The sequence below is a fragment of the Callorhinus ursinus genome, unplaced genomic scaffold (assembly GCF_003265705.2).
Source record: "Callorhinus ursinus isolate GAN/ISIS: 27379988/994484 unplaced genomic scaffold, GSC_fseal_2.0 scaffold2, whole genome shotgun sequence".
NCBI classification, from domain to species: domain Eukaryota; kingdom Metazoa; phylum Chordata; class Mammalia; order Carnivora; family Otariidae; genus Callorhinus; species Callorhinus ursinus.
In genome coordinates, this window is record NW_027397064.1 from 1,697,710 (window position 1) to 1,716,839 (window position 19,130).

General features: G+C 39.7%; 1 protein-coding gene across 9 annotated transcripts in view; it reads right to left on the reverse strand.

The window, feature by feature from the left end:
* The window catches only part of RBM44 (RNA binding motif protein 44), a 38,197-nt gene extending 21,016 nt beyond the window's left edge, over positions 1–17,181 (reverse strand). For 3 of the 9 annotated variants that reach the window (XM_073876584.1, XM_073876557.1, XM_073876602.1), the window contains exons 1-8: positions 17,073–17,147; positions 12,111–12,154; positions 6,515–6,605; positions 2,504–4,104; positions 2,151–2,209; positions 802–978; positions 125–308; positions 7–29 (exon numbers count right to left, since the gene is read on the reverse strand). In XM_073876584.1, the coding sequence (XP_073732685.1) occupies positions 7–29; positions 125–308; positions 802–978; positions 2,151–2,209; positions 2,504–4,104; positions 6,515–6,587 (2,117 nt within the window). In that variant the 5' untranslated portion in view covers positions 6,588–6,605; positions 12,111–12,154; positions 17,073–17,147. Of the gene's footprint in view, positions 1–6; positions 30–124; positions 309–801; positions 979–2,150; positions 2,210–2,503; positions 4,105–6,514; positions 6,606–7,575; positions 7,596–12,110; positions 12,155–13,782; positions 13,990–14,763; positions 14,781–17,072 lie in introns of those variants that run through there. The other 6 variants (XM_073876561.1, XM_025888891.2, XM_073876572.1 and 3 more) reach the window with 6 other exon arrangements.
* Between the last annotated feature and the right edge of the window lie 1,949 nt (positions 17,182–19,130).

Consider the following 19,130-nt stretch of genomic DNA (forward strand, 5'->3'; position numbering starts at 1 on the left):
ACTTACACATGTGACTCTTCTTTCATTAGCTGGAAAGAGAGAAAAGGGAAGAAAAGTCTTTTAGTTTAAAATGTATTCTGTGCAAACAAGAGTAAAATTTTAATTATAAAACATACATACACACCGTAGAAGCAAACGTAGAGAAGGCCGATAATAATTTTGATTCCACGGACAGCGGGGGCAGCTCTTCCAGAGGCATGCCCTTGTGTATTTTTTCTTTCAAGCTCTCATACCTAACCTTTAAGTCTCCCAAAACAGACAGTAGTGCTGATCCTAATTCCTTCTTAGTAGAATTACTTGATAAATTTCTGTTCAAAAGTCAAATTTACAAAACTCCTTAGGCACAAGTCATCCATTTAACACTATTATATTATACGCTGAGTTCCAACTCTACCAGATCTCTACAGATTTTTTTCTTTTAAATATTTAGTAAAAGAAAACCAAAGAAGATGTTTTTCTAGGGGTAGCAGAAGCAGCCCTCAGTATATAAGCTAGAGAGACTGTGGCAGGATGTCATGCAAAACTGTGCTACTGACTTCAGCCGTACTTGGGACTTTATAAAGAAACATCCAATCTATCGTTTCACTGGATTCTGCCATCCTGACATACCCTGCTGCCTCCCCATGAAATTAAAATGTATGACTTTTTAAAGTCCATTACCCCTAGGCCAGCTAACAAAACCCAGTTACAATCTACCCCTCACTTTGCCTTTCAAAAATAAAAATTAAAGAAATTTTCTGGTATAAATTTAAAGTTTGTAATAACTTTCTAAGAAAATACAGATTTAAAATTAACAATCACCTATTTACCCCTGCCCTGTTTTCCACTAGGAGTTTGTAAATATCAGTGCAGTGGCGGTGACACATCTGATAGTGAACATTTAAAAGGTGCAACTCTGCTTTGATGGCTCGCTGCATGATTTTCTGACAGCACTTTGATGGCAAACTCTTCGCCGGCTCCTTAGAAAGTTGACATTCCCTTTAAAATAAAAGACTGGATTAGGTAAGATTCCAAATATTTTTCTCTGTTAATGACATGCCTCTCAAAGAGATTTTAAATTTCTTAAAATTTTCTGTCAAGTTTAAATCAGTTTCTACTAAGATGGAAAGGCTGTAGGAAACATTACATCTTCAGAAAATAAGGATGTCAAGTCAAAGTAAATATATTCTTTCTAGCAGTCAAGGAAGTAAAAAAGTTTCCACTTTATACTTTCTTTTACCAAAAAAGGATTCTGAAGTACAGAATCAACTTTATTTATCCATAATCAATAGATTTTCAACCTAAATCAAGCTTTGGCCAATGTTTTTTAAAAGTTATAAGCATTCTGGATAGAAATGGTTCTTAAATGTGTTATCTCTCTCTCTCTTTTCAAAATATTTATTTATTTATTTGAGGGAGAGCGAGCAAGGAGCAGATTAAACTCATTAGGAGAATGAAGAATGAGTGAAGGAAAAAGTAAAGGAACTCAGAGCATGAAAACGAATTTGGCTTCTCGGAGACCTGCCCTTTCCTCTCTGAACCCCCACCCCAGGTTCTCCACAGATGCAGAGTAAATTACACAATGAATTAAAATCAAGATTAAAATACTCCAGTGAAAGCAGCTATTTACTTCTTCAAATATGTGAAGTTTTCCATAGGTGCTATTTTGTTTTGGTCTAGAGAGGGATCAAATGAAGGAAAATGGAATAATTAAATCAGTATAGATTTGGGTTGAATAAATAAAGATAAGACGCCATGAGTTTCTGAAGGAATTATTGAGATAGAATCTTAGTAAGTGAAAAGCTTTGAAGTGGTGGCTCAGTTGGTTAAGCGACTGCCTTCGGCTCAGGTCATGGTCCTGGAGTCCCGGGATCGAGTCCCGCATCGGGCTCCCTGCTCGGCGGGGAGTCTGCTTCTCCCTCTGACCCTCTTCCCTCTCGTGCTCTCTATCTCTCATTCTCTCTCTCTAATAAATAAATAAAATCTTTAAAAAAAATAAAGTTATACATTATCCTAATATTTATTTATTTGAAGGCAAATGGCTGAAATAGATGATCTCTTAAAGTCCCGTTTAGCTATTATCCCATATGGTTAAACACCCTACAAAAAAACCAAATTACTGTTTTGATTTTTTCCCCATGTATATCTGCAGGTTTATACATCTGATTTACCTTTCAGGATGTTTATTTAAGTCTGTGATAGCAGATGTTTTTCTTAATTCCAGGGGATCCTGGAAAACATGATTTAAAATGAAATTAGAAATAGATCACAAATAATATATGTTGTATCTGGAGTTCCAAACTGGTAAGATGGAAAATTCCAATTTCTAATTGACTTGGTGGCAACAGCTGCCACCAAAGGAGGACAGAGTTTGGCAGCAATCTATTCACCTTTCTCCTCATCCAGCATTTCCTCACAAAAGCCTTAGGGACCCCTGTTATAATTCAACAAACCATTTATTTTATCATACACAGGCTCTATATAAGGTCAAATAAAATTTTATTATTAATCATATTGGCTTTACCTTATTTAGGAGATTTCCATTAGGTTTTGAACTGTCAACGGAGAGAGATTTTCCCAACGATCCTTTTGTCGCAGCCCCTGGTGCATCGTCATCATTCTGACTGCATGACCAATCTGTATTACAAGCCACGCTTCTCTGTTTCTCACTGGGCCATTCACCAGGCCGTGTTTTGTTCATCATTGTGATCTCTGTATTGCTTGAAGTAGATGCTACAGAAGATCTTGCACTTGTTGCCCTGCTGGTTGTGAAACAAGCCCTAAAATCAGTGCTAACATCCACTGTCTGATTAACTGTCACTATCCCGTTTGCTGCATCTGTCACTAATTTGGGACGTGTTCCTTCTATATTGTGAAAGCAAGTTTTACTTGTGGTACTGCCATCAGCAATCTTCAGGGAGATATGTTCTACTGCCTGACTATCTTTGACTGCAATCCTCGGGAGAGTAACAGAAAAATCTAAGGCTGGATTAGGAGTATTTTGTAGGCTTTTATAATGTGAATATCCACAGGCAGAAATTACTGAATCGTCAAAAATAGAGGTCCAGGATGTGTGACAATCTTTACAGGGTTGGAATAATGTCTGTGAAGATTTGTCTTGTTGTGATGTGCTAGGATTTTCACGGTGGTGCGACTTTTTGTTCTCAACGATTACATTCCCACAAAAATCTTTACTTTCAATTATTTGACATTTCATTTTGCCAGTGTACATTTTAGTTTTTAATGCTTTTTGAGGGATCAACAAACCACTCGTAGACTGAGATTCCTGGTTCTCAAGCGGACTACTCCCTAGTACAATTTCATCAAAGACTGTGTGGTACATTAAACTCATCTCTTGTTCCTTACACATTTCATGCTTTGGTTCATGATATTCTCTTAACGCAACGGAATTCTGAAACTTGGAGACATGAGGTGCATCTTCTTGTCCATAAACATCAATTGAATCTAAAGAGATGCTACAATTACTTTCCAATTTAACATGATTACTTTCTAAATTGCTAGCACATTCAACTTCATAACCTGAATTTCTCAGTCTAACAACTTCCAGATTAGGTATGTTCAATGTTTTCATTTGGTCAAAAGATAAATGGGTACTTATGTACTCTTGCTCTTCTGCAATGTGATATTCCTGCTGTGAGTCTTCATCTATATCATGCTTTTCTGCATCTTCAGCAGTTTCTTTATAATCATCATCTGAAATCTTATAGGTTCTTTCCAAGCCAATAATTTTATTACCTTGATATTCCAAAATATCAAAAAACACTCCTTCTCTTTTCTGCATTTCAGAATCTACTTCTGAATTTAAATGAATGAGACTTTCATTCTTTAGTTTCGACTCTGAATAATGTATAGAGTATGTTTCATTCAAGAAAGCAATACTGTCCTCAAACCCACTAGACTGCATGCTCTCCCTGTTAGGATCTAGACTCCCAGTACAAGATAGCTCCAATAAATCCATTCGGTCAGTACTGCTGACTTCTTTGTCATTAGCTCTTTTTTCTAGTGCCAAGGAATCCCAGTCATCATCAAGAAAAGCCAATTTGGCTTTGTTACAACCATTGGAAGATAATAACAAATCTTCTTTCTTAGGATTAGAAGGTGCATCTGATTTAAAAAAAAGAAGAAGAAAATGTTGGCATCATTAACAATACAGAAGCTAAACACCAGAAAAACCTTAGATATGATCTGATCAAAGCTCTTCCCAATATAGGAATACTTTTTACATTACCCATGACAAATAACCCTTACGGTTGCTGCTATGCACTAAATTTTATTCCCCTCGAAATTCGTATGTCTGTCAAAGCCTTAACTTCCAGTGTGACAACTGGAGATGGGGCCTTTGGGAGGTAATCAGGGCTAGATGAGGTCACAAGGATGGGGCCTTCAGGGTGGGATAAGTGCCAGAGAGCTTGCTCTTTCTTTCCACCATGTGAAGACACTGCAAGAAGGGAGCCATCCACAAGCCAGGAAGAGAGCCCTTACCAGAACCTGACCACACTGGCACCCTAATTTGGACTTCTAGCTTCCAGAACTGTGAAAAAATACATACATATTGTTTAAACCACCCAGACTATGGTATCTTGTTATGGTAGCCCCAGCTGACTGAGATAATAGCCAAGATTCTTCTTGAATTCTTTCAGTGGCAAGGTGTTTATTATTTATAAGGCAGCCACTCTATAATCTTTCGGTGCCTCCTAACGACAGCCTCAGGCGTTGCAGAAACAAAAGGAAGATGACATTGGCACTGCACCCAAGCACTTACGGCTTTCCTAAGGGTCACAGAGAAGAAAAGGACACTTACATGAAATACAGTGACAGAGTTGTGTTAACGAGCGGGAAAATGCTTGAGAAGAAAGAAGAAGTAAACTTCAGAGGAAACTTCACATTTAAAAAGTGTTTTGAAACAAAACAGTTATTTTAGGCAAATCAAACAGCATGCACATAGAAAGTTAGCTACATGAAAGAACATGGCATTTTCAGGAAATTGTAAGCCACTCTGGAATACAACACCTCTATGGAAATGACAGGAGCTATGAACAGAAAGAGGCCTTTTATAATGTGCTAAGAAGAATGGCTCTTACTCTAAGGCAACAGACAACTACTGAAAGCTTCTTAAGAGGGTAGTCATGAGAACAGAATAAGTTTAGATAACCGTGGCGACAGTGAGAACAAAGGCTTGAAGGGGAGACTGAGGCAGAGAGACTAAGTACAGAAGAGGGATGAGAAGATGGTATAAAAGCGCCATACTGACAAGACTTGGTGGTTGATTAGGAATGGGAGATGAGGGAGAGATGATGGCTTTTGAAATTCTTTGGATTAAGAACATAATCAGAACCACGTTTTATATCAAGATCCAGTACACACACACACATATGTATGTATATAAGTGAAACAAAAATCCTACAAAACAGTAACTACTCAATGTCCAACGTATTTTGGTATTTTCTGGTCTGTTTAATTTATTTTAAAAAAGCTGATCGCAATCAGCTAAATTGATTTCATGACTACCAACTGGTTACCACCTGCTTGAACATCATTCTGAGATAATGCTAAGGTTTACCACTTGGTATTACAGTTGAATGGGCATATTTGGAGCTAAAGGGATAGAGGCACTCTATAAAGAGGAAGAGAGAGAAAACAGGGTAGGGGAGGGAGGAGATACTGAGGGGTCAGTTCCAAGCAAGTGAAGTTTGAGGTCAGTGATAAAACACCCACATGTGAGTATCTGATAAACTATTATAAATATGGGGTTGGAGCAAAGGCTAGAAGTGTCAGCTTCACTTTTAAATTTATCTGTTTTTCTTAGGGATTTGTATAGGAGTTAGTTATGTATTCTGGATACTAATTCTTTGTTTTTCATATTTATAATATGAGAGACTTTTTCCTAGTTTATTGCTTATCTTTTAACTTCCTATAAAATCTTATACTATATGCTTTTTAAGATTAGTTAAATGGATCAGTCTTTTCTTCCCTGACTTCTGGGTTTTGTCTTTCTGGCCTTCTCTACCACAGGATTATAAAAGTATTCTTTTATATTTTATTCTAATATTGTGTGTGTGTGTGTGTGTGTTAAAACCACATATATTCATAAGCATAAAAACTTAGTCATCTTGCTTTTTATGCTCTTGTTATTTCTTATTTTCTCATCTACCATTACCATAGAAAAAGAAATTTCTGATTTGGGTGAAGACAAAACATCTACAACTTGGGTAGCAGAGGCCAACCTGCCCACCTTCCACTTACCACCCTGAAGGCCTGGCTGGATAGAAACCCTCTCTTCTGGCTCACCTTTTCTTTCCTAAATGTTCCATTTACCCGAGAGGTCCTGTGAAGGCTGCCCATATTCACCAGAAATCACCTGAGTGAGTTTGCTAAATTGAAAACACGCTGAATCTTACCACCTTACTAGGAGAAAGGCTTAAAAAGTAGCAACGGTGGACAGGGAACTGCCTTGCCCAATTACAGTTAGTACCTCTCTCCACCCAGAATAAAGCCAACTGGCCTGGCCCCTCACCTTTCTGGATGTTTCCTCCATTATAGTGGGAGCCTTTACCAGAAGCTATCCCCACCACGGCAGTAGCCTGCATCTCTCAAGGATGTGCACTCTAGAAGAGGGATAAATATCAAACTATTATTAGACTTGGCATTATATTTTAAAAACTATTAGAAAATCAAGAATTTAACAAAATGGCAATTATAATCAGAGATTCTAATATAAGAGGGCTGATAAAACTGGTAGAACATTTGAACAACTTTTGTAAAAGCATCAACTGACAGCTAATAGATTATATTATTTAAACAGACATGGCACATTCTTTTAAAATTTCCAAGGAACATTAAAGGATAATATATTAGGCTACCAAAAAAGTCTTAATCCAAAAAACAGAGTATTGAAGGCTACAGTGTGACCCGCTGATATCAAATCTGGATCAAAAATGTTTCAAAACAAATTATAGACCTATTAAAGCTCAATGAAACAGTATATCCATATCCGTACAATGGAGTATCTTTCAGCAACAAAAGGAACAAACTGAGGCGTATAATCTCATGGAGTAATCTCAAAAACATTATGCTGAATGAAAGAAGTTGGACAAGAGATCACATATTGATGATTCCATTTAAATGCAATGTATAGGGCTGCCTGGGTGGCTCAGCTGTTAAGTGTCTGCCTTCGGCTCAGGTCATGGTCCCAGGGTCCTGGGATTGAGCCCCGCATTGGGCTCCCTGCTCAGCGGGAAGCCTGCTTCTCTCTCTCTCACTCCCCCTGCTTGTGTTCCCTCTCTCACTGTGTCTCTCTCTGTCAAATAAATAAAAAAAAAATTTTTAAAAAATGCAATGTATAGAAAAAGCCAATTTATAGAGACAGAAAGTAGAATAATGGTTGCCTCAGGTAGGGGATGGGAAGAAGGGTTAACTGTAAATGGGTATCAAAAAAAACCCCCAACAACTGTAAATGGGTATCAGGGATCTTACTGGAGGGATTAAAATGTTCTAAAGCTGATTTATGGTATGATGGTTGCACCACTTGGTAAAGTTACTAAGACAAACTGTACATTTGAAAGGAGTAAAATATACCTCAATAAAGCTGTTTTTAAAAAGTCACTGACAAGGACTCTTTGAATCCAGCTGCCACATGCGGGGAAGTCCAAGCTAGTCACTTATAGGACAGTCAAGGCACCCCAATGGGTACATGAGTGACCCCAGAGGAGACCAGCAGAAGAAATGTCCAGCCAACACACATAACCATTTTGGGCCTTCTGGTTCCTAGTTATCTTCACTGTCTATACGTCTAAAAAGCTAAGGTATTGTCAATGGAATTCTGGTGACCAGGTGTTACAAAGGTTCCTGAGGAGTTTGAAAAAAAAAAAACAAAAACAAAAACTGATTTTGTTCTAATTCTCAACGAACTATTTCAATTAATGACCCTGAACAAATCATCTACGTTCGCTTGCCCTGGGCTACAATGACAAGACATTACAGCTGACCTTTGAATAACACAGGGGTTAGAGGCACCAAGCCCCCATGTGTAATTCTGACTCCCTCAAAACTTAACAATAGCCTGCTATTGATTGGAAGCCTTACCAATAACCTAAACAGTGATGAACACATATTTTGTATTATCTGTATTATATATAGTATTCTCACAATAAAATAAGCTAGAGAAAAAAATGTTAAGAATTTCATAAGGGGGGGTGCACAACTCTTGATTTTGGCTGAGGTCATGATCTCAGGGTCATGAGACTGAGCACCACGTTGGGCTCCACGCTGGGAATGGAGCCTGCTTAAGATTCTCTCTCTCTCTCTCCCTCTCCCCCTCTTTCCCCTTGCTCGCTCTCTCTAAAATAAAAGGGGGGGCACCTGGGTGGCTCAGTCGATTGGGCATCTGCCTTTGGCTTGGGTAGTGGTCCCAGAGTCCTGGGATTGGGCTTCGTGTCAGGCTCCCTGCTTGGCAGGGAGTCTGCTTCTCCCTCTCCCTCTGCCCCTCCCCACCACTCATGCTCTCACTCTCTCTCTCAAATGAATAAATAAAATCTTTTCAAAAAATTAAAAATTAAAAACAAAAAAAATGGGGCGCCTGAGTGGCTCAGATGGTTAAGTGTCTGCCTTAGGGCTCAGGTCATGATCTCAGGGTCCTGGGATTGAGCCCCGCATCGGGCTCCCTGCTCAGTGGGGAGCCTGCTTCTCCCTCTGCCTCTGCCTCTCTCTCTCTGACTCTCATGAATATATAAAGAAAACATTAAAAAAAAAAACCTAAAAATTAAAACAAACAAAAAACAAAAAAAATTTCATAAGGAATATACATTTATAGCATAGTACCATATTGAAAAAATCTGCATATAAGTAGAGCCACGCAGTTCAAACCCATGTTGTTCAAGGGTCAATTGTATAAAGCAGAGAGCTTACTTGATGGAGACAGCCTGTCTGGCTTTGAATCATGACTTAGCTACTTAATAAACAGTACATACTTCAACAACTGAAAACAAATTAATGATGAGAGCACAGAGTTCCAAAATATATAGGACCTGGTCAAAGTTATAACCAAAAGAAGACACAGCTTTAGATGCTTGTTATTAAGTCTAACTAAATAAGCTAATAAGATGTCAACTCAAGAATCAAGAAAAGAGCTAAAGTACTTATATCAAAAAAGAATTAGTTAAGACAAAAGCAGAAGTGACCAATTTGAAAAGAGTAAAAGTGATAACTAAAACTAAAAGCTATTTGAAAAAATAAAGTACATAAATATCAGACAAATCTCACTGAGAGGACTGAAACACAAGTTAGCAATGAGAAAATAAGCATTTTAGTAAGAGGTTTCTAAAAAGAACTTATAAAACCTGAGATTGCTATCTATACTTCTGATGGATAAATGAAAATTTAACCAAAACAGACAATTTTCTAGGTAAATAGTTTTTAAAAAACGTACAGAAAAAGCTAAACAGAGATCATAGAAAAAAATTGAAAAGGCCATCAAAGATCTATCCTATATCAATTCCTATCAAGCCTACTAAATTCTTACTTGATCTGTGTAAGCAGGGAAGTTCTAGGTCAAGTGAACAAAACTCTAACCTGAATCATAAAAATAGAGTTCTGATCCCTCAATCAATTCCGAGACCTGTGCCAGTTTGTAGACCCAGAACCCCTTGAATGAAGGGGACGCTGGGTTCCTCTTGGGGAAGGACCCTAAACATACGCTACTAAAAATTAAAACTATTAATCTTTCTCCTAGCTTTCTCAAAAGGTTAGCCTTTTACCGAACTAACTGTATAATTGGGGAAAAGGAAATAATCAGACTACTGGCTCTGAAGTGACACTGATTTTAGGAGACCCAAAATGTCACTGTGGCCCAGTCCTCCAATCAGAGTACGGACTTAAAGAGGTCAGATGATCAATGCAATTTTAGCTCACGTCTATTTTGCGGTGGGTCCACTGGGTCCCCGAACCCATCCTGTGGTTATTTCCCCAGTTTCAGAATGCATTATTTTAAGAGACATAACAGATTAACCGAAGGCAGAGTCCTCTCAATAGTTCCCTGACCTGTTAAGTGAGGGCTATTATGGTGGGAAAAGCCAAAAGGAAGGCATTAGAATCACCTCTACCTAGAAAAAGAGTAAATCCCTGAAGGGATTGCAGAGATTAGTGCCATCACCCAGGACTTGAAAGATGCAAGGGTTGTGATTCCCACATCCCCATTCAACTCTCATATCTGACCTGAGCAGAAGAGAGATGCACCTTGGACATGACAGTGGATTACCACAAGCTTCACTAGGTGGTGACTCCAACTGCAGCTGCTCAACCAGACGTGGTTTCATTACCTGAGCAGGCTAACATCCCACGGTAGCTGGTATGCAGCTATCGATCTGGCCAGTGTGTTTCGGGTAGGAAGCCAGGCTACCACAGGGCTCGTGTTGTATGTTTTCTTTCCTTCAGAAGTCACAGTCCTGTACTGCCTATTGCCCAGTGTCTGGAAACAGCTGTTTCATACACAAGGCCTAGTTTTCAAGTTGTTTTGTGGCAACATGATAAATCCAATTTCTGTTCTACAAAATTATGGCCAGAATCTTCCATATGCTTGAGAGTATGTTTTCTGACTACAGTACGATTACGAATGATAAAAAGGGTAACTTCCCACATATTTTTTTTGGTGGGGGAGGGGCAGGGCGGGAGGGACAAAGAGATCCCAAGCAGGCTCCACGCCCAGCACAGGGCTCGATCTCACAACCCTGAGAACATGACCTGAGCTGAAATCAAGAGTTGGACATTTAACGGACTGAGCCACCCTGGTGCCCCATACTTTCCAAATATTTAGAAATTAAACCAAACACTTGTCAATAATTCATGGGTAAAAAAACATGTCACAATGGAAATTAAAAAAAATTTTGAACTAAATGATTATAAAAATACAACATATCAAAATTTGTAGTGCTTAGAGAGAAATGTATAGCTTTAACAGCTTATACTAGAAAAGAAAAAAGGTTTAAGATCAGTGATTTGTCTTAAGAAACTAGAAAAATTAAAACAAATTAAGCCCAAAGTGGGATAGAAATAATGAGATGTAAATAGAACAAAAGTAAATGAATAGATAAAAATGAACACAGCCAAATCTTTGAAGATTATGAAATTTATAAACCCTTCACAGAACACTTAAGAAAAAGAGCAAACACAAATTGCCAATATCATGAATAAAGAAGAATTACTATAGGAATTTACATACATTAAAATAATAAAGGATATAATGAACAACATTATCTGATAAATCCTACAACTAAGGCACAACCTTCCAAAATGGATACAAGAAGAAATAAATAATCTGGATAGTCCCATATCTCTTCAGAAAATTAAACCTGTAATTAAAAATTTTCCCTCAAAGAAAATTCCAAATGCAGATGGTTTCATTGATGAATTCTATCCATCAACGAAGGTAGAAGTCAAGTCAGAATTCAATTTTAACCAAAGTTCTTTAGAAAGGTGAGGAAGAGGGAAGACTTCCCAATACATTTTACAGATCCAGCAGAACCTTGACACCAAAATCTAAGAAGGATAGTGCAAGAAAAAAATAAAAAGACCAACAGCTCTCATGCACATAGATTCACATATCCTAAAATAATTTTTTGCAAAGCAAATCCAGCAACATATAAAAGCAGTTACTGACCACAGTAAGAGAATAAAGGAGAAAAATCACAGGATCATCTTAAGAGATGCAGAAAAAGAATTTGATAACATTTGTTAAAACTCAGAACCTATTCATGGTAAAAGCTCTTAGCAAACAAAAAACAGTAAGGAGGGCGCCTGGGTGGCTCAGGCGGTTAAGTGTCTGCCTTCGGCTCAGGTCATGATCCCAGCGTCCTGGGATTAAGTCCCACATTGGGCTCCTTGCTCAGTGTGGAGCCTGCTTCTCCCTCTCCCACTCCCCTTGCTTGTGCTCCCTTTCTCTGTCAAATAAATAAATAAATAAAATCTTAAAACAAAAACAAAAAAACAGCAAGGAATGTCCTCAATCTAATAATGGGTATCTACAAAAAACCCAAAAGAAAAAAAAAACTGTATGGCTAACATATTTGATGGTAAAAATTAAACAATTTCTGTCAAAAACAAGACATTTGTTCTCTTACCATTTATTTCATGTAGTAGAGGTCCTAGGCAGTACAATAAATGCCTATAGATTGGAGGGAAAAAAAAGTAAAACTGTTTTTATTCACAGATCATATAACAATGTACAGAGAAAAAACAGATATAGAAAGAAACTACTCAACTAATAAGTAATTTAGCAAAGTTGAAAAATACAAGGTTAAGTGCATTTCTATCCTCTAGTAACAAACATTTGGAAAATGAAAATTTTAGAAGAGTATCATTTACAAAAGCATCAAAAACCATTAAAAACTTGGTGTTTAAATGAAATGAGAGATGTATAAGAATTTTATGTTGAAAACTACAAAACACTGCTAAGAGAAATTAAGGCAGAACTAAATAAAAGGAGGGATATACCATGTTCATGGATCAAAAGACTCAATATTGTTAAGATCTGTTCTTTACTAATTCAGCTACAGATTGACCACAATTTCAACAGATTGACCACAATTTCAATCAAAACTACAGAATGATTTTTTTTGGTAGAAGCTGACAATTTCATTATAAACTTACATGGAAATGTGATGAACCTAGAATAGCCAAAACAATTTAGAAGAAAGTTAAATGACATATGTTTCAAGACTTCTTTATAAGGCTACAGTATTTGCAGTGTAGTATTTAGACTAACAGATTAAGGAACAAATTATGAGAGTCTAGAAAGAAAGCCACTTAATTTTTGAGAAAGGGACTAATTCAATTCAATGTGGAAAGGAAGATCTAAAACATATTCAATCTGGTGCCGACATAGCTAGATTTCTGAAAGGGAGAAAAAAATGCCTGCACTCCGTACTTTACATCTTATATGGTAACAGAAGTGAGATAGATCACATTTCTGAATGTAAAAAATCAACCTATAAACTTTCTCAAGAAAATATAGGAGAATATATGCATGCCTCTGGGGGAGGCAAAGATTTCTTAGAATACAAAAGGTATTAATTAAAAAGTTGTTAATTTGAACTTCCACAAAATTTTAAAACTTTTGCTCATCAAAAGACACCACTATAAAAGTGAAAAGACAAGACAAAGACTGGGAGAAAATAGTCACAATTTATATATCCAACAGAGGACTCTCACCCCAATTATGTAAAGAATGCACACAAATAAAATTTTTTAAAGAGATAGTCTAATAAAAAAGGGATGAAATACTTGGATATTACTTCACACATATGTAACACAAGGCATATGAATTGCTATTAAGCATATGAGAAAGTGCTCAGCATCATTAGTTATCAGGGAAATGCAAATTTGAATCACCAACATTCCACTTCACATTCCTCAGAATGGCCAAAAAAAAAAAAAAAAGACTGATAACAGCAAATATTGGTGAGGATGGGGACAAACTGGAATTCATAACAACCTTGCTAGAGGGAATGCAAATTGTTAAAACCATTTTGAAAAACTGTCTGGAGGTTTCTAATGATGTTAAACATATACCTACCCTATTACCAAGAAATTACATTCCAGTTTCAGGAATGTATACCCACCCTTCTCTAGAGAATCATTCTTTAATATATGCTAAGTGTTGAGACTATAGAGGTGATCAGTCTCTGCCCTCATGAAACATGACAGACATATAACAAAGAATTTCCAGAAGTGGGATGGGAGAATAGAGAGGAAGCACATAATGCATTATAGGGTCCCTTTTCTCAAACTTGCCTGATATGGGAATCACTTGGGACACTCCTTAAAAATACAGATTCCAGGGCACATGGGTGGTTCAATTGGTTAAGCGTCCAACTCTTGATTTTGGCTCAGGTCATGATCTCAGGGTCGTGAGATGGAGCCCTGCATCAGGCTCTCTGATCAGTGTAGAGTCTGCTTGAAATTCTCTCCCTCTTCCTCTGCTCCTCTCCCCTTCTTGTTCTAGAGCAAGAGAGAACAAGCAGGGGAGATGGGCAAAGGGAGAGGGAGAAGCAGACTCCCCACTGAGCAGGGAGCCCGACGCAAGAGCCATTATGTCAGGTCATGATCTCATGGGTCGTGGGATTGAGCCCTGAGTCAGGGTCCATGCTCAGTGGGGAGTCTACTTGAGATTCTCTCTTTCTCTCTCTCTCCCTCTGCCCCTCCCCCTGCTCTCTCTTTCTCAAATAAATAAATCTTAAAAAAAAAAAAAAGATCTATTCTAGACTAAGGGTTAGAAAGGCTTTCCTGATGAATTGTCTTTTAAACTAAAATCTGCAAGACGAGCAAGTAGGAGTCTGCTATCATATTGATTACTAAATCGATTTAGTATTCACTTTGACATAAAGGATATAATGTCACACAGAAATGTATTTTGAGTTTTTAAAACTGAGAGTTGTATTTAAAAAGCAATTAAAAACTAATATTCTAGTTGAGTAAGAAAAACATAACCTATATCTACTTTGGATTTCACAGATAATTAAGTAGACAATAATATAGCATGGTTACATTGATAAAGGTAAGGAAAAGCTTGTAAAGAAAGTGACATATAAGCTAAATCATAAAGGTCACATGGGGCCAACCACTAAGAAAGCAACTCAAAGGGAACAGAGCTTCTCAAGTTAAAAGAACAAATATGGGATGGCCCCCAGGTAAAATATGGGTAAAAGGAGGAGACAAGATAACTAGACTTAATATGTATAAAAGTGAACTCATTATCATTGATGGTATACTCACTGAACTAGGAACCAAGGAGAAGGAACACTTTTATATTATTTTGCTTCTGGATGGGAAGAAATGGAGATGATGAGTTCATTTAATTCATAAAAGTTTTAAGTGACTGTAACATGTACAAACTGAAATAGATATGCAGTTGTGAGGCTTAGGAATAGTCTGGGCTGGAAGTATTCAACCTCCAATTTAATGTTTCAGAAATTCTTTTTAGCTAATACCGGACAAAATTTGGCCTACTATCAAGAGCCTACTCGTCTTGTATTATTTGGACTGCCCTAAGTCTGGCTAGTGGCTGTTAATCTTTGTGGATATGGAGTTTCCAAAGATTTGGTAGAAGTCACACACTCACTTCCCTGAGAACATACACTTACACACACGTATAATTAAAGGATTTGTGGACTTTTATACTACGTCTAAAAACTTCTAGTAACTCCTGGCTTAAGGGATTTTATTTAAGTAAAGATCCTACTCTCGGAATTCCATGTATTTAAAACAAAGGGTAAGATGAAGAGAAAGCTAACTTATCAAAATAACTGACATTAGAATATACCAGCGGCTTCTTATTTTTTGGACTCAGGAAGTCTTCACATTGTTAAAAAGTATTGAGAACCCCAAGGAGTGTTTGTTTATGTGGACAGTATCTATTAATACTGATGTTAAAATTAAAATAGAAAAATTTTAAATATTTATTCATAAACACTAGCAAACCCATTACTGAAGTAACACTTTAAATGTAAAACTGCATATTTTCAAAAATGCTAGTGAGAAGAGCACTAACATTTGGTAAACCTCTTTAATATCTATTGTGACAAGATGGATTCTCATTCATGTCTGATTCTGCATTCAGAGCTGCATTCAATGTGTTGCAAGCTTCATTCCTAAATATGTATAGATATCCAACATCGAAGACTTTGACAAAAGGAAAAATTTTGGTATTAAAAAAACACTTGCAAATCACACATCTGATAAGGGTCAACTATCCAGGATATATAAAGAACTCTTACAACTCAGCAACAAATAGACAAAGAACCCAATTTTTAAAATAAGCAAAATAATAATACACTTCTCCAAAGATATACAAATGGCCAATAAACACATGAAAAGATTCTCAATATATCAGTATTCATCAGGGAAATGCAAATCAAACCCATAATGAGATACTACTTTATATCCACTAAGATGGTTATTTAAAAAAAAAACACACACACACAGAAAACGTGTGTTAGCAAGGGAATGAAGAAACTGGAACCCTCCTACCCTGCTGGTGAGAATGTAAAACAATTTCCAGTTTGGAAAACAATCTGGCAGTTCCTCATTAAGTTAAATACAGAATGACCATGTGATCCAGCAATTCCACTCCTAGGTATAGACCCATTTTTATTCTGTTCTCTCCGTTCTCATTTACGAAACGATTCCCTCCTGTGTTTTCAATCCCAGAACCGAGCCAGAAACCACAGGACTCTCCCCTGACACCTCCTTCGTCCCTACCAGGTACTGGCAATTTTAACATCTGACATCTTTGTCAAGGGACCACTGATTCTCACAGAGATCGCAGCAACAACCTCCTGTGGGGCCAGAATAATCTTTCCAGAATGCGAATCTCATCAGTTCAACCTCCTGCTCCAAGCTCAGCAACCGACTTGTCACTGTTCTTTGGATGCAGATTGAAAACTCCACGAAGAAGGGCCTGGGCTCCGCATTAACCCGGGCACCTTGGGTGCCCACACCTGCCACCACACTTCCTCGACAGGTGGGCCACGCGCGTTCTCCTTGGCCGCCGCATCCCCCTTCCCGCCAACCACTTGCAACTCCCGTTCCACCTGCGGGTCCCACTCTAGACCCCCGTACGGCGGGGGAACCCTTGCCGGGCTGGCCAACATCCCACACTTCGGGGAGTCCGGGGCTGCTGTCTGTCTATCCAGCCGTGCCCGCCCACCGCTGGGGACGCGCGAGCGCCTGTCACAACGATGGGCACGCGGGTGGGTTTCCACCTCGCCCCAGGAAGTAACCGCATCTGCAGGACCGCGCCGCTACTTAACTCTAGGCTCGCTTTGGGGGCACCAAGTCCGCCTCGGCGCCTGCGAAGCGAGGCTGGGGGCCACGCTCGGGATCGAACGTATGGGTACCAAATTGGGGGGTTCTGGAACGCCCAGGCCACCCGGGAACGTGGAAATCCGGGGCCGCCAAGCCCCGCCCCGCCCCCAGCCGCTAAGGGGCCTAGCCACCGGGACCCGCCACGACTGGGCTTCGCTATAGTGGCCCCCCAGGGGCCCGGCCTGCTCCCCGCGGTCCCGAGTCCACGCCTGTCGCACCTCAGAGCCACACGGCCGCCGCCGCCGCCGCCGCCGCCACCGCGCGAGAAGCCCCGGAGCTCAGCGGCCGCCGCACCGCGCAGTGCGCTCCGCGTGCGGCCGCGGGGCGCGTCGGGTAACGGACGCCCGCGGACCGCCCGCCAGGCGGCGGGCGCTCCCATTGGTCGGCGCCGGCACGGGCGGCGCCGTGATTGGCCCAGCGCGCGGGCGCGGACGCGGGAACGAGGTGGCTGGCTGGCGTGGTGCGGAGGCGGGCGCGGGACACGGCCTCCCCGCGGGCGGAACTCTCTCCTGTCCGGCAGCGCGAGGCCCTGGTCTGGATGGCGAGGTGGTGTCAAGCCACCGGACCGGAGAGTTGCCCCCTGGTGTGGGCCCAGCGCCCGCGGAGCCCGCCGCCCGCAGTGGCGGGACAGCCCTCACCAACAGGTGTCCCTTCTCATCGTGTCTGGCACGACGCCCGCCCCCGGGCGGTCCGCTAGAGTGCCCCACTCGGGCGGGGGCTGGGGTGAGACGGCAACGTTGAAGGAAGCATCAAAACCCAGTAATCAAGACAGATAACATTTTAATTTCCTTTAAGGAAATCAAAAGTAGTGAAAAATCCAAGATGAACAAAGTATCCATATCGGCATTCCTAATTTTTCCTTTTGCATCAGGCTCTAGTATGGCTCCGCAAGACACCATATCCTGTCTTTAAAATGGGCGTATTTTTTTCATCCATCGTGAATTTTTTTGGCATTAGTTTTGATTTTTGCTTAAACCGTTGTTTCAAATTTCTCGATTTTTTTAAAGACTTTTTTTTTAAGATTTTATTTTTAAGTAATCTACACCCAACATGGGCTTGAATTTACTACCCTGAGATCAAGAGTCGTATGTTCTACCAACGGATCCAGCCAGGCACCCCTAAGTTTCTTTGTTTAAAATCGTTTAAGGTGGCATTAAAAGTTTAGTTTTCTGACACCATCTCCACATTCCCCACCAGCCCTGGGTCCGTGAGATCCTTGCTTCTCTTTGTCCAAGTTCTGGGAGTCTGAGTGTGTAGCCTGCACCACCACCTTTTCTGCCGGGCACCTCTACTGTGACTGGACTCACATAATTGATTCGGGGCTTAAACCGTTCTGATGTGAAGTTTTGCATTTTTATGAAATCTGTCAATCTCTTTGTGGTTTATAGCGCTGATTTTTTTTGCCCCATTCCACGTTCAGAATAATGGTATTTACACAACAGCTTTTACTTGCTTTTTATGATTTTTTTACATTGTTTGTTCCTTATGACTTACATTTTTTAATGTTGTGAAAGTTACATGTGTTTAATGTAGAACATGCAGAAAAATGTAAAGAGGAAAACGGAAATCCTCTGTAATCTCACAGAGCCTCCCTTTGGGTATTTTGGGGTAAGCTGCATCAAGAGAGACACCACTGAGACCTTCTCTCCTACAGACTTCAGTAACTTTCTGCTTATCCTCCTGTCCTGGCAGGAACTGTTAACACTTTATTCCACAAACACCTGTGGAGGTCCTGCTGTGTATCAGGCAGGTCCAGGGGTACAAAGCTTAAAGCAGTTCCTCTTAAAGAACATACAGTCTAGCTGATAGCAGAGAGAGCTAGAATGTGTGGAAAAGACCGAGCTGGAAAGCAGCCACACCAGCATGGGAGCTACATTCTGGCAGTCCCCAGAGAACGCAGCCCGCGCCCTGAGCTAGGCTGTGGCTCTCCCCTCACGGGGACCTGTCTGTCCTTGCACCTTTGTCATATCCATAGCTCCTGGCAGAAGCTACTCACTGGCCCATGGTCTTTTATCAAAATGATCTAGGCTAGTGGTATGTTTATTTTTTTTTAACTTCCAGATGACTATTAGAGTAACTGTGAGATTCACCCCCAAACAATTCAAAGTGATTTTCATAAGAAATGTATTGAATCTATAAATTTGGGAGAAAGTTACATCTTTATGATATTTATTCTTACTATACATCTCTCCAGTTTTTCATGTTGTGTGTCTCCTGGCAGAATGTATAGATTTCCTCGGATATAGGTTCTCGGGTTTTTTAGGGTTTATTACTAC